Source organism: Oncorhynchus gorbuscha, linkage group LG01 (genome assembly GCF_021184085.1).
Source record: "Oncorhynchus gorbuscha isolate QuinsamMale2020 ecotype Even-year linkage group LG01, OgorEven_v1.0, whole genome shotgun sequence".
Classification (NCBI taxonomy): domain Eukaryota; kingdom Metazoa; phylum Chordata; class Actinopteri; order Salmoniformes; family Salmonidae; genus Oncorhynchus; species Oncorhynchus gorbuscha.
Window position 1 is genome coordinate 5126738 of NC_060173.1, and position 16109 is coordinate 5142846.

Genomic DNA, 16109 nt, shown 5'->3' on the forward strand with positions numbered 1-16109 from the left:
CCGGTTGTGATACAGCTTGGAATCGAACCAGGGTCTGTAGTGACGCCTCTAGCGCTGAGATGCAGTGCCTTAGACCGCTGCGCCACTCGGGATAACCTAGGCTGATGATGGGAGATTTGGCAGCCCAAATCTTCTTATTTTTTTCTCACTAATTGGTCTTTTGACAATATTTGAAAATATGAGAATAAAAGATGAGAATTGGCGTGTAAACACAGCCATAGAGCTCTCTTCTTTCTGTGTGTTGTCTCTGTTCATCTGCTGTCGTTACTCCATGTAGAGATGCAACAGGAAATGTCATGTCTGGGAGTTGTAGTTTTTGGTGTTTTGTGTGAACTGTTACGAGCCTGTGGATCTTTTCTTTCTTTTTGGAGGTCAATTTATGAAACCTTTTTATTTTGACTGGGAAGTCATACATGAGACTAGGCTCTCTTTTACAGATGAGTCCTGCATAAAATGCAACATTACAAAACATATTAAGAAAAACATATATTTTTATTTATTTAACTAGGCAAGTCGGTTAAGAACAAATTCTTATTTACAATGACGGCCTACACCAGCCAACGCTGGGGCCAATTGCGAGCCGCGCTATAGGACTCCAAATCACGGCCGGTTGTGATACAGCATGGATTTATCAGAGGTCTCCGATCATTAATAAACTGACCAATGGGGGACCAGAACATCTCATTTCAGAGAGCTCTGTGAGTTGTTCCACATAAAGGGCGCAAGATAAAAACTAAAATCAGCATTCCCCAACTCTGTGCACACCCGAAGGGGCCTCTAGTGTTATCCAAGCCTGAGACCGGGTTTGGTCATGTGTCTAAATTGAATTAATGATGATAGATAAAGTTACATCACAGCCTTCTTCCCCCTTATCAATCTACACACACTATCCCCAATCTACACACACTATCCCCAAAAAGCTTATTTTTGCTAATTTTATTCAAAAAAAAAAAAAAAAAATCATATTTACATCAGTATTCATACCCTTTACTCAGTACTTTGTTGAAGAACCTTTGGCAGCGATTAGAGCCTCATGAGTTTCTCCCGTTCGTCTCTGCAGATCCTCTCAAGGCCTGTCAGGTTGGATGGGTTCATCCCCAGAGCTGACAAGGTACAAATCTGTCGTTCTGCCCCCTGAACAAGGCAGTTAACCCATTGTTCCTAGGTCGTCATTGAAAATAAGAATTTGTTCTTAACTGACTGGCCGAGTTAAATTAAATGTGGGGGTAATATTATATGAGACAAAGTAGGACCCCACTGCTGAGAGGGAGACATAAGAAAGCCTGACTGCAATTTGCCAAAACACACCTGAGCATGCCAAAATCTTCCTGGGAGAATGTCCTGTGGACAGATGAGACCAAATTAGAGCTTTTTGGTAAAGCACACGCCGTCTCTATGTTTACAGAAAACAAAATGAAGCATTCAACGAAAAAAAAACCCACCTTCCCTACAGTCAAACATGGAGGAGGTTCAGTGACCTTTTTGGGGTTGCTTTGCTACCTCTGACACTGGGTGTCTTGAACATGTGCAGGGCATCATGAAATAAGGAGAATAACAAAGGCATTTTGGAGCGCAATGTCAGACCCGGTGTCAGAAACCTGGTTCTCCTTCGAAGGTCGTGGGTGTTCCAGCAGGACAATGACCCCAAACACACTTCAAAAAGCACACAGGAATGGTTCAAGATAAAACACTGGACTGTTCTGAAGTGGCCAGATCTAAATCCCATTGAAAACTTGTGGAGAGATCTGGAAACAGCAGTTAGGAGAAGGCACCCTTCTAATCTGGGAGAACTGGAGCAGTTTGACCAAGAGGGGTGGGCCAAACTGTCAGTACAGAGGTGCAGGAAGCTCATTGATGACTATAGGAAGCGCTTAATTGCAGTTATTTATCATTAGTCATTATAAATTATTTTAAGGCCTCCCAAATGGCTCAGCGGTCTAAGGCACTGCATTGCAGTGTTGCGGCATCACTACAGCCTGGGGTTCGATCCCAGACCGTGAATGGGAGTTCCATAGCGCTGTGCACAATTGGCCAAGTGACGTCCGGGTTAGAGGAGAGGCTTTACTTGGCTCATTGCGCTCTAGCGACTCCTTGTGGCGGGCCGGGCGCCTGCAAGCTGACTTCGGCCATCAGTTGAGCGGTGTTTCCTCCAACACATTGGTGCAGCTGGCTTCCGGGTTCAGAAACACGGCTTGGCGGGTCATCTATTCGGAGGACGCATGACTTGACCTTCGCCTCTCCCGAGCACGTTGGGGAGTTGCAGCGATGAGACAAGATTGTAATTGGATCGCAATTGGGGAGAAAAATTCTAATAATAAAATGCATAAATTAATATCTGGGTTATAGGAACTTAAATGCATTTTGTTTGCATTGACCACTAAGTTTAGCTCCAATAGTGACCTCTGCAGTCCTTGAAAATCAGATTTCAAATTTGAAAAGTATTGGCCAACCGATGGAGCAATGGAATAAAACACTGCATCATTGTATTTACAGCATTACCAATGTTATTTATATAGATTGTAAACACTAGTGGGCCGAGTATTGAACCTTGGGGAACCCCTTTTATGTAGCTCAAGGAACTCCGATTTCACCCCAATCTACCTTGATGGCCTGAGTTCTGTCATTGAGATAATTATAAAACCATCGGCAAGCATCAGTACCCAACCCTACCAGGGACAGCTTATTCAAAGGAATAACGTTGTGTACACGCATGGGAGTACAATTCTTTCTAAGGCATTTGCAATGTAATTTACAACAAACATGGTAGCCATTTTGTAGTACTATGTTTAAATCTATTCTAAAAATCAAATTTGTCTCCATTCTCCTTACAGCATGACTCGGGGTCGGAGTGCACCCCGGGGGAGTCTAAGGCCCAGGATAAGAAGGAGAAGGGGAACTACATCATGTACGCCCGAGCCACATCAGGAGACAAACTCAACAATAACAAGTTTTCCGTCTGTAGTGTCAGGAACATCAGCCAGGTCCTGGAGAAGAAGAGGGGAAGCTGCTTTGTCGGTATGTTTTTAACTGGTGTCTATGGTGTTTGAGATTAGCCCTTAGTTTGGAAGTGTACTGTGTAGGGGTTGCAGAATTCTGGAAACTTCCAAGATTTTTAGGAAATCGCCGTTTGAGGATTCCCAGAATCCTTCAACCTGGATTCCGGGAAAGCCTTGGAATTTTGGTAAAGTATAGATGTTTGGAAATGTACGCCGTGTCACGGATCAAAAGTGTTATGTTAAATGTAATTTCATAAGGTGTGTGTTCTATCTGCCTCCTCATGCAGAGTCAGGCCAGCCCATCTGTGGTAATGGGTTAGTGGAGCCAGGGGAGGAGTGTGACTGTGGGTACAGCGATCAGTGCAGAGACCAGTGTTGCTATGACGCCGGGCAGCCTGACAACAGGAAGTGTAAACTAAAACCCAACAAAGTCTGCAGGTATGATAAGGTGGCCTTTTTTTTTTAAAGCTGCGATACAGTACAATGCTATTCAGTTATAGGTTTTTTTTTTTCCTAACCTGTCACCACAGGAAGTGACACAAACTAAAGGAATGAATCTCACTTAGTTACCATGCAAATGTCATGGGAATTAAATTACTCAAATTGCCATGGAAAGTGTACAGAGGCTTATTTCTGTCATTTAGTTATTTTAATCTCCCCCCCCCCCCTCTCTCTCCTCCCCCAGTCCTAGCCAGGGCCTGTGCTGTACTCCTGAGTGCTTCTATAAGGGTCGTAATGAGAAGTGTCGTGAGGAGTCTGAGTGTGCCCATCAGGGCATGTGTAACGGGGGTACGGCCCAGTGCCCCACCTCTGAACCCAAGGCCAACTTCACCGCCTGCCACGGAGAGACTCAAGTCTGCCTCAACGGGGTGAGTGGATACCTGGCTTCCTGTAGTGTGTAGTTAAATACCTGGCTTCCTGTAGTGTGTAGTTAAATACCTAGCTTCCTGTAGTGTGTAGTTAAATACCTGGCTTCCTGTAGTGTGTAGTTAAATACCTGGCTTCCTGTAGTGTGTAGTTAAATACCTGGCTTCCTGTAGTGTGTAGTTAAATACCTGGCTTCCTGTAGTGTGTAGTTAAATACCTGGCTTCCTGTAGTGTGTAGTTAAATACCTGGCTTCCTGTAGTGTGTAGTTAAATACCTGGCTTCCTGTAGTGTGTAGTTAAATACCTGGCTCCCTGTAGTGTGTAGTTAAATACCATTTCAATAATTCCAGTCAATTCAGAAAGTATTCCAAATGTTCCTCATTGAAGAGAATTGGAATTTCAGTGTACTTCCTGAATTTCAGTGTACTTCCTGAACCCCAACCCTACTGTCTGTCTGTCTACCAATTTATCAGTCATCACATATGAAGTTCCCTCCCTCACAGGAAAACATTATAAAGGCTGAGTGCTAATTCAAATCAAATTGTATTGGTCACATACACATGGTTAAGCAGATGTTAATGCGAGTGTAGTGAAATGCTTGTAGTTGAAACAATAACAAAGCCTCTGTTTGGGTAAAAAGCTGACGGATCGGCCTGGATAAATGTAACCCCTCTCAAATTCATGGACAGAGCTATGAATGCAAGGACTGACCATACATGATACAACCATTATAGTTGAACCGTGTTATGAGGCTCTACAGTGTTTGTTTACGTTGGCATTGTTTACCAACATTGGGGTCAAACCGACTTCTATGTTGGGTTCTGATGTGGTACGACAGTTGAGAAATTTACAAGTTCTATTCTTCAACAATCAATGGATGTCTATATCATCAATTTATAAGTTAAAAATTAGATGGAGCAACTAAGCATCTAGTAGCTAGCTAAGAAACTAGCTTTAGGTAAAAAATGGATTGAGCAACTAGGCATCTAGTAGCTAGCTAAGAAACTAGCTTTAAGTAAAAAATAGATGGAGCAACGTAAGCATCTAGTAGCTAGAAACTAAGAAAAAATAGATGGAGCTAGCTTTAGCTAGTAAAAAAAAAATGGATGGAGCAACGTAAGCATCTAGTAGCTAGCTAAGAAACTAGCTTTAGATAAAAAATGGATGGAGCAACGTAAGCATCTAGTAGCTAGCTAAGAAACTAGTTTAAGTAAAAAATAGATGGAGCAACTAAGCATCTAGTAGCTAGCTAAGAAACTAGCTTTAAGTAAAAAATAGATGGAGCAACGTAAGCATCTAGTAGCTAGCTAAGAAACTAGCTTTAGGTAAAAATTGGATGGAGCAACTAAAGATTCTAGCTTTAATTATGGATTCCTTGATGCTGCTTGACTGTAATATTTTATACTTCATCTCAAATACCAGGAACCTTTTTTATTTTATTCACTCGAAATTCAAGTTTTAGCTACAATATGTCTACAATTCCAAAATAAAATACACCTGAAATATAAAAGTCATTTGAGTTTGACCCGTCCCTGCCATGTGCCGCCTTCTCCAGGGGTGTTCTGGATCCATCTGTGAGAAGTATGGTCTGGAGGTCTGTACCTGTGCCAGCGTGGAGGGCAAGGACGAGACTGACGAGCTGTGCCACGTCTGCTGTGGCGAGAAGAGTTTTAGTCGTGTGTGTGTGTTATTTCAGTGTATTACGTCTGTTAACATTAACATGTTTTAGGGGCTTATTGTGTGTATGTTGCCGTCTCAGGTCACTCTACCCCAAAGAGCGTGAGCACTACTCTTTTAACATATTTCAGTAGTATTACGTCCTGACGTTAACATTAACATGTTTTAGGGGCTTATTTCAGTAGTATTACGTCCTGACGTTAACATTAACATGTTTTAGGGGCTTATTTCAGTAGTATTACGTTAACCTGTTTTACGTTAACATTAACATGTTTTAGGGGCTTATTTCAGTAGTATTACGTCCTGACGTTAACATTAACATGTTTTAGGGGCTTATTTCAGTAGTATTACGTCCTGACGTTAACATTAACATGTTTTAGGGGCTTATTTCAGTAGTATTACGTCCTGACGTTAACATTAACATGTTTTAGGGGCTTATTTCAGTAGTATTACGTCCTGACGTTAACATTAACATGTTTTAGGGGCTTATTTCAGTAGTATTACGTCCTGACGTTAACATTAACATGTTTTAGGGGCTTATTTCAGTAGTATTATCAAATCAAAATCAAATCAAATTTATTTATATAGCCCTTCGTACATCAGCTGCTATCTCAAAGTGCTGTACAGAAACCCAGCCTAAAACCCCAAACAGCATGCAATGCAGGTGTAGAAGCCCGGTGGCTAGGAAAAACTCCCTAGAAAGGCCAAAACCTAGGAAGAAACCTAGAGAGGAACCAGGCTATGTGGGGTGGCCAGTCCTCTTCTGGCTGTGCCGGGTGGAGATTATAACAGAACATGGCCAAGATGTTCAAATGTTCATAAATTACCAGCATGGTCGAATAATAACAAGGCAGAACAGTTGAAACTGGAGCAGCAGCACAGTCAGGTGGATCGGGGACAGCAAGGAGTCATCATGTCAGGTAGTCCTGGGGCACGGTCCTTGGGCTCAGGTCCTCCGAGAGAGAGAAAGAAAGAGAGAATTAGAGAGAGCATATGTGGGGTGGCCCGTCCTCTTCTGGCTGTGCCGGGTGGAGATTATAACAGAACATGGCCAAGATGTTCAAATGTTCATAAATGACCAGCATGGTCGAATAATAGTAAGGCAGAACAGTTGAAACTGGAGCAGCAGCATGGCCAGGTGGACTGGGGACAGCAAGGAGTCATCATGTCAGGTAGTCCTGGGGCACGGTCCTAGGGCTCAGGTCCTCCGAGAGAGAGAGAGAAAGAAAGAGAGAATTAGAGAGAGCATATGTGGGGTGGCCCGTCCTCTTCTGGCTGTGCCGGGTGGAGATTATAACAGAACATGGCCAAGATGTTCAAATGTTCATAAATGACCAGCATGGTCGAATAATAGTAAGGCAGAACAGTTGAAACTGGAGCAGCAGCATGGCCAGGTGGACTGGGGACAGCAAGGAGTCATCATGTCAGGTAGTCCTGGGGCATGGTCCTAGGGCTCAGGTCCTCCGAGAGAGAGAAAGAAAGAAGGAGAGAATTAGAGAACGCACACTTAGATTCACACAGGACACCGAATAGGACAGGAGAAGTACTCCAGATATAACAAACTGACCCTAGCCCCCCGACACAAACTACTGCAGCATAAATACTGGAGGCTGAGACAGGAGGAGTCGGGAGACACTGTGGCCCCATCCGAGGATTATGTTCTTTTCAACAGGGTTGCAACATTCTAGATACATTCCCGAAGTTGCTGTGTTTTTCAGCATTCCCTCATGATTCTGGGAATATTCCAATCCAGGTTTTCTGAAAAACCAAGCAACTTTTCTGGAATTTTTCAGCCTTACTTTTACCACCTTGTGTAACAACCATATTGTATGACAAGGTTTTTAACGGGCTTTGAGATTATTTATGTAATGAATAGTTAGAGCGTCAGATCAGCAACTGAAAGGTTGATGGATCGAATCCCCTGAGCTGACAAGGTAAAAATCTGTCGTTCTGCCCCCTGAACAAGGCATTTGACCCACTGTTCCCCGGTAGGCCGTCATTGTAATTAAGAATTTGTTCTTAACTGACTTGCCGAGTTAAATAAAAGTTAAATAAAGGTGAAATAAATGACTGGTGCTATAAAAGGTATTATTCGTTGATTGTCTTGTCTTGCAGTGAACCCCAACACCTGCAGCAGTACAGGCTCAGAGAAACTGGCCCGGTTCTTCAATAAGAAAATCACCACGCTGCCTGCGGGGTCTCCCTGTAACGACTTCAAGGGCTACTGCGACGTGTTCATGAGGTGTCGGCTGGTGGACGCGGATGGCCCTCTGGCCAGACTGAAGAAGGCCATCTTCAACCCTGAGCTCTATGAAAACATTGCAGAGTGGATAGTGGTGCGTAGCTTACTGACTGACTGAGTGGATAGTGGTACGTAGCTTACTGAGTGGATGGTGGTAAGTAGCTTACTGACTGAGTGGATAGTGGTACGTAGCTTACTGACTGACTGAGTGGATAGTGGTACGTAGCTTACTGACTGACTGAGTGGATAGTGGTACGTAGCTTACTGACTGACTGACTGGATAGTGGTACGTAGCTTACTGACTGACTGAGTGGATAGTGGTACGTAGCTGACTGAGTGGATAGTGGTACGTAGCTTACTGACTGACTGAGTGGATAGTGGTACGTAGCTTACTGACTGACTGACTGGATAGTGGTACGTAGCTTACTGACTGGATAGTGGTACGTAGCTTACTGACTGAGTGGATAGTGGTACGTAGCTTACTGACTGGATAGTGGTACGTAGCTTACTGACTGAGTGGATAGTGGTACGTAGCTTACTGAGTGGATAGTGGTACGTAGCTTACTGAGTGGATAGTGGTACGTAGCTTACTGACTGAGTGGATAGTGGTACGTAGCTTACTGACTGGATAGTGGTACGTAGCTTACTGACTGAGTGGATAGTGGTACGTAGCTTACTGACTGACTGAGTGGATAGTGGTACGTAGCTTACTGACTGACTGAGTGGATAGTGCTACGTAGCTTACTGAGAGGATAGTGGTACGTAGCTTACTGACTGACTGACTGAGTGGATAGTGGTACGTAGCTTACTGACTGAGTGGATAGTGGTGCGTAGCTTACTGACTGAGTGGATAGTGGTACGTAGCTTACTGACTGACTGAGTGGATAGTGGTACGTAGCTTACTGACTGACTGACTGGATAGTGGTACGTAGCTTACTGACTGAGTGGATAGTGGTACGTAGCTTACTGACTGAGTGGATAGTGGTGCGTAGCTTACTGACTGAGTAGATAGCGGTACGTAGCTTACTGAGTGGATAGTGGTACGTAGCTTACTGACTGACTGAGTGGATAGTGGTGCGTAGCTTACTGAGAGGATAGTGGTACGTAGCTTACTGACTGAGTGGATAGTGGTACGTAGCTTACTGACTGACTGAGTGGATAGTGGTACGTAGCTTACTGACTGACTGAGTGGATAGTGGTACGTAGCTTACTGACTGACTGAGTGGATAGTGGTACGTAGCTTACTGACTGACTGAGTGGATAGTGGTACGTAGCTTACTGACTGATTCTGTCAGATGACCAGAAAAGGTCACTATATTCCCATGAATGTAATTCTGACTTACTATGTATTTCACTGATCAGTCAGACGCATAAAGAAAACCTTGGAGGATAGGAAGGCAAAGTGTTTTGAACTAGTTCACGTGTCTGAAGGTAGAATTCTGCCTACTGTCAACACCTTGTTCAACACTTTTATAAGCCATAAAATGCACATTTTCCCTACTTCCACTCAAGCTACAACTAGCACTGCAGCAGCATGAGTATAGCAACGCGTTTCGATAAGCTTTGTGGTCGATAAGCTTGTGTTGTTGTACTGAACTAAAATATATAAACGCAACATGTAAAGTGTTGGTCCCATGTTTCATGAGCAGAAATATAAGGTCCCCTGAAATGTTTCATACACACAAAAAAAGCGTATTTCTCTCAAATGTTGTACACAAATTTGTTTACATCCCTGTTAGTGAGTATTTCTCCTTTGCCAAGATAATCCATCCACCTGACAGGTGTGGCAGATCAAGAAGCTGACTAAACAGCATGATTATTACACAGGTGCACCAAATAAAAGGCCACTCTAAAATGTGCAGTTTTGTCACAACACAATGCCTCAGATGCCTCAAGTTTTGAGGGAGCGTGCAATTGGCATGTTGACTGCAGGAATTTCCACCAGAGCTGTTGCTAGAGAATTTAATGTTAATTTCTCTACCATAAGCCGCCTCCAACGTCGTTTTAGAGAATTTGGCAGTACGTCCAACCGACCAGTCAGACGCATGCATAAATATCGTTGTGGACTCGAGTGGACAGATTGTTGTTAGAAGTTGTGTGTTTATGAAAAATGTATCTCCATTTCTTTGTGTTTCTTCTGGTTCCAGGCTCACTGGTGGGCAGTGCTATTGATGGGTATCGCTCTGATCATGCTGATGGCTGGCTTCATTAAGATCTGTAGTGTCCACACTCCCTCCAGCAACCCCAAACTGCCCCCACCCAAACCACTACCAGGTGAGTCTCCACACCCCCTCTAGCAACCCCAAACCACTACCAGGTGAGTCTCCACACCCCCTCTAGCAACCCCAAATCACTACCAGGTGGGTCTCCACACCCCCTCTAGCAACCCCAAACCACTACCAGGTGGGTCTCCACACCCCCTCTAGCAACCCCAAACCACTACCAGGTGGGTCTCCACACCCCTCTAGCAACCCCAAACCACTACCAGGTGGGTCTCCACACCCCCTCTAGCAACCCCAAACCACTACCAGGTGAGTCTCCACACCCCTCTAGCAACCCCAAACTGCCCCCACCCAAACCACTACCAGGTGAGTCTCCACACCCCCTCTAGCAACCCCAAACTGCCCCCACCCAAACCACTACCAGGTGAGTCTCCACACCCCCTCCAGCAACCCCAAACCACTACCAGGTGAGTCTCGGCAACCCCAAACCACTACCAGGTGAGTCTCCACACCTCCTCTAGCAACCCCAAACCACTACCAGGTGAGTCTCCACACCTCCTCTAGCAACCCCAAACCACTACCAGGTGAGTCTCCACACCTCCTCTAGCAACCCCAAACCACTACCAGGTGAGTCTCCACACCTCCTCTAGCAACCCCAAACCACTACCAGGTGAGTCTCCACCCCCCCTCTAAACCCCAAACCACTACCAGGTGAGTCTCCACGCCTCCTCTAGCAACCCCAAACCACTACCAGGTGAGTCTCCACACCTCCTCTAGCAACCCCAAACCACTACCAGGTGAGTCTCCACACCTCCTCTAGCAACCCCAAACCACTACCAGGTGAGTCTCCACACCTCCTCTAGCAACCCCAAACCACTACCAGGTGAGTCTCCACACCCCCTCTAGCAACCCCAAACCACTACCAGGTGAGTCTCCACGCCTCCTCTAGCAACCCCAAACCACTACCAGGTGAGTCTCCACACCTCCTCTAGCAACCCCAAACCACTACCAGGTGAGTCTCCACACCTCCTCTAGCAACCCCAAACCACTACCAGGTGAGTCTCCACACCCCCTCTAGCAACCCCAAACCACTACCAGGTGAGTCTCACTCCTCTAGCAACCCCAAACCACTACCAGGTGAGTCTCCACACCTCCTCTAGCAACCCCAAACCACTACCAGGTGAGTCTCCACACCCCCTCTAGCAACCCCAAACCACTACCAGGTGAGTCTCCACACCCCCTCTAGCAACCCTAAACCACTACCAGGTGAGTCTCCACACCTCCTCTAGCAACCCCAAACCACTACCAGGTGAGTCTCCACACCCCCTCTAGCAACCCCAAACCACTACCAGGTGAGTCTCCACACCTCCTCTAGCAACCCCAAACCACTACCAGGTGAGTCTCCACGCCTCCTCTAGCAACCCCAAACCACTACCAGGTCAGTCTCCACACCCCCTCTAGCAACCCCAAACCACTACCAGGTGAGTCTCCACACCTCCTCTAGCAACCCCAAACCACTACCAGGTGAGTCTCCACGCCTCCTCTAGCAACCCCAAACCACTACCAGGTGAGTCTCCACACCCCATGCTACAAGTCTTCAAATGAATGGGTTGTGAAAAATGTATTTGTGAACAGGTCAGGAGCAGAGAACTACAACAGTATGAGCGTTGTCAGAAATGGCCAGGTCTCCCTTAAAATAGAGGAGTTTTAACCTCTATGGATCTACCTGGTGAAATGAAGGTTTTAAAGAGGCTGTGAAATGGCTGTGAAAAGACGGGAATGTTCAGCTAAACCAGTGGTCACCGACCTTTTTCAGAGTCAAGATCACTTTCCGAGTCAAAAGCCCAGATCTCCCGCTCAGATTTAGTTTTAACTAGTGATGCACTGATATGACATTTTTGGCCAATGCCGATATCTGATATTCTCCTTGCCCCCAAAAAACCCGATACCGATATTTACAATTTTAGCGGTCTTTTAAGCATTCTAGTACAGTTAAATAGTGAGACCACTGCGTCCATGTGTGTGTGTTAAGGGCACTGCATCTCAGTGCAAGAGGCGTCACTACAGTCCCTGGTTCGAATCCAGGCTGTATCACATCCGGCCGTGATTGGGAGTCCCATAGTGCGGCGCACAACTGGTCCAGTATTGTAAATAAGAATTTGTTCTTAACTGACATGCCTAGTTTTATAAAGGTCACATCACACACACCGCACTGACTCAAAAGTGATTATTTATGTCCCCATTACCAGTAAAACATCATCAAAACCTTTTTATTTCCCCATTACCAGTAAAACATCATCAAAACCTGTTTCTGTTTCATTGTTCAGTGCTGTTTCATTTGTTCAGTCGTTTCATTGTCAACTAGGATTTCTATGGAACATCGTTTGGGTCTTTGCGTGTCAAAAATATACACGTCAAATAACACAACATCTGTTTCAGTAGCTATAGTTCGCTACCTAACTATATAGCTATGTAGCTCGGTGTCATCATCTAAAATAAACCTAATTTATAAGACAGTTCTTAGTTGATTAATGGTGGTCGGGCCCATCTATGTGAAGCTAGCCACAATAAGGATTAGCCACAATAGTGGACTTTGTGTTTAGCCTTCAAAATAAAAGTATAGCATAGTGCCAATAGTGTGGATATAATATAAAATATTTGAATGCAAGGCTTTATCGTTGGGTTTTTACAGAAATCGCGATCGACTGGTTGTTGACCACTGTGCTAGACTAACCTCTCTCTCCCTCTTACCCCAGGCACGTTGAAGAGGAGAGCCCAGCAGCAGGCCAGGGAGGCCCAGGTGCACCAGTCCCAGTCGTACCATGGAGGTGTCAGTCACGGCCAGCACCACCCTGTCTCTGGGGGCCAGCGGCAGCAGCCCTCACGCCAGCCCCAGCCCCAGAGGCACCACCGCAGCCAGGGTCAGCCTAGAGAAAACTACCAGATGGGCCAGATGAGACGCTGAGACACTGGGGTTCGGGGTGGGGAACGCTGCTCCCTCCATCGCCTGCTCCTTGCCTTGCCTTGGCTCCTCCTTGTGCCTATTTATGTCGCTGCTGGGATTGAGATTTGAACCCATGTCTCCAGGGTGGAAATCCCACATCTTCACCATTTAAACCTAGAGGATATTCTTAGATGTTTTATGATTTAGGATAGATGGAATTGAGGGAAAGGGAACAACAGTTTTTAGTTTTTACACGCTTTTTTTAGCATGTCCTGTTTATCTAATGGTTAAGGCCGTTGTGTTGCCACTTGGGAGACCCGGATTCAAATCACACCGGTTTACACCTAACAGTGGGATAAAACACGTGCTTCACTCCACCCAAAGAACAGCCTAAACTGGTTGTTTTACCATCCCCATACGTCAGACCCTCCATCTACAAACAGGACGGAGTTGAGAAAGTTCAAAGACCCCCTCCAACGACCACCACTAGAGCTGCAGCACCTCTTCAAATAAAGACCCCCTCCAACGACCACCACTAGAGCTGCAGCACCTCTTCAAATAAAGACCCCTCCAACGACCACCACTAGAGCTGCAGCACCTCTTCAAATAAAGACCCCCTCCAACGACCACCACTAGAGCTGCAGCACCTCTTCAAATAAAGACCCCCTCCAGCGACCACCACTAGAGCTGCAGCACCTCTTCAAATAAAGACCCCCTCCAACGACCACCACTAGAGCTGCAGCACCTCTTCAAATAAAGACCCCCTCCAACGACCACCACTAGAGCTGCAGCACCGCTGACCTCTTCAGTCTTCATCCAGCTGTTTTCTGGGGCTCCACCTTTTGGAGTGAGATCCGCCATTTTGTCATTCTGTGGAGTGGAAGTGACCATCAGCCGTGCAGTGTGGAGTGGAAGTGACCATCAGCCGTGCAGTGGAGTGGAAGTGACCATCAGCCGTTGTGGAGTGGAAGTGACTATCAGCCGTGCAGTGTGGAGTGGAAGTGACCATCAGCCGTGCAGTGTGGAGTGGAAGTGACCATCAGCCGTTGTGGAAGTGACCATCAGCCGTGCAGTGTGGAGTGGAAGTGACCATCAGCCGTGCAGTGTGGAGTGGAAGTGACCATCAGCCGTGCAGTGTGGAGTGGAAGTGACCATCAGCCGTGCAGTGTGGAGTGGAAGTGACCATCAGCCGTTGTGGAGTGGAAGTGACCATCAGCCGTTGTGGAGTGGAAGTGACTATCAGCCGTGCAGTGTGGAGTGGAAGTGACCATCAGCCGTGCAGTGTGGAGTGGAAGTGACCATCAGCCGTTGTGGAAGTGACCATCAGCCGTGCAGTGTGGAGTGGAAGTGACCATCAGCCGTGCAGTGTGGAGTGGAAGTGACCATCAGCCGTGCAGTGTGGAGTGGAAGTGACCATCAGCCGTGCAGTGTGGAGTGGAAGTGACCATCAGCCGTTGTGGAGTGGAAGTGACCATCAGCCGTGCAGTGTGGAGTGGAAGTGACCATCAGCCTTTGCAGTGTGGAGTGGAAGTGACCATCAGCCGTTGCAGTGTGGAGTGGAAGTGACCATCAGCCTTTGCAGTGTGGAGTGGAAGTGACCATCAGCTATTGCATATTTTTTTTCTTAATTTATTTGAATAGAGTTCCAAGGAGTGGAGGAATGGTTCCATCACATATAGCTTTAGTTGTGTTTTTTTTTTTTCCATTTGCAAAGTCCCTCCTCCTGAGTGAGAACACGCATATGTTCCAAGGCTCCTGGTTGGTTGAAATGTTTTGTCGGCCATTTTAGCCAGAAATGAAAGAGATTTGCTGGACTTGTGATTACGACACAACGTTTCAAACTCAACAGCAAAAAGACACAAGGCTCTTCTCTTTGTTTCTCCATGCAGACTCTCGGAGACATTCTGACTGACTGTCTCTGACTGACTGTCTGTCTGTCTAAAGATTTTCAGTGTAACATAACATGAGTGAAAAAAACACAACTATTTCTTCTACTGTAAATGTACATATGATTCTTTACTGTTTTTGGTTAGTACTGTACTCTCAGGACAGTAACACAAATGAAGCTATCTGGAAGGGTGTATGGGTAAGTTCTGTGGACTGGACACTGAAGTTGGGAATTTTAACAGAATTTTCAGCAATCAAGTTCTCCTTTTGCTGCAATCATGGAATCCTTATGGATGGAATTCTCATAGTGTTTAGGTTCCAGAGGTAGAACATAAGGTCACCACCATATCTCACTACTTCTCACCTTTGACCTTTGTGACGTTGAAGAGCTCCCTCGTCTCTTCATCTGGTATTTTTTGCTAATAACTTGTTGTGGTGGCGACGTGACATCTCGTTGTGGTCGCGACAACTTGTTGTGGACGTGACATCTTGTTGTGGACGTGACATCTTGTTGTGGACATGACATCTTGTTGTGGACGCGACGTGACATCTTGTTGTGGACATGACATCTTGTTGTGGACGCGACGTGACATCTTGTTGTGGACGTGACATCTTGTTGTGGACGTGACATCTTGTTGTGGACGTGACATCTTGTTGTGGACGTGACATCTTGTTGTGGACGTGACATCTTGTTGTGGACGTGACATCTTGTTGTGGACGTGACATCTTGTTGTGGACGTGACATCTTTGTTGTGGTCGCGACATCTTGTTGTGGACGCGACGTGACATCTTGTTGTGGACGTGACATCTTGTTGTGGACGTGACATCTTGTTGTGGACGCGACGTGACATCTTGTTGTGGTCGCGACGTGACATCTTGTTGTGGATGTGACATCTTGTTGTGGACGTGACATCTTGTTGTGGACGTGACATCTTGTTGTGGACGTGACATCTTGTTGTGGACGTGACATCTTGTTGTGGACGTGACGTGACATCTTGTTGTGGACGCGTGACATCTTGTTGTGGACGTGACATCTTGTTGTGGACAAGACGTGACATCTTGTTGTGGACAAGACGTGACATCTTGTTGTGGACGTGACATCTTGTTGTGGACGTGACATCTTGTTGTGGACAAGACGTGACATCTTGTTGTGGACAAGACGTGACATCTTGTTGTGGACGTGACATCTTGTTGTGGACGTGACATCTTGTTGTGGACGTGACATCTTGTTGTGGACGTGACATCTTGTTGTGGTCGCGACGTGACATCTTGTT

The 16109-nt window shown here is 45.9% G+C and overlaps 1 protein-coding gene across 3 annotated transcripts in view; it reads left to right on the top strand.

Annotated features, from left to right (window-relative positions):
• LOC124031711 (disintegrin and metalloproteinase domain-containing protein 10-like) overlaps positions 1–15838 on the top strand; it is a 32903-nt gene extending 17065 nt beyond the window's left edge. For 2 of the 3 annotated variants that reach the window (XM_046343298.1, XM_046343311.1), the window contains exons 10-16: positions 2832–3015; positions 3284–3434; positions 3682–3865; positions 5419–5530; positions 7656–7876; positions 9930–10056; positions 12761–15838. In XM_046343298.1, the coding sequence (XP_046199254.1) occupies positions 2832–3015; positions 3284–3434; positions 3682–3865; positions 5419–5530; positions 7656–7876; positions 9930–10056; positions 12761–12969 (1188 nt within the window). In that variant the 3' untranslated portion in view covers positions 12970–15838. The remainder of the gene's footprint in view (positions 1–2831; positions 3016–3283; positions 3435–3681; positions 3866–5418; positions 5531–7655; positions 7877–9929; positions 10057–12760) is intronic. The other variant, XR_006838161.1, reaches the window with a different exon arrangement.
• The last annotated feature ends 271 nt before the right edge of the window (positions 15839–16109 follow it).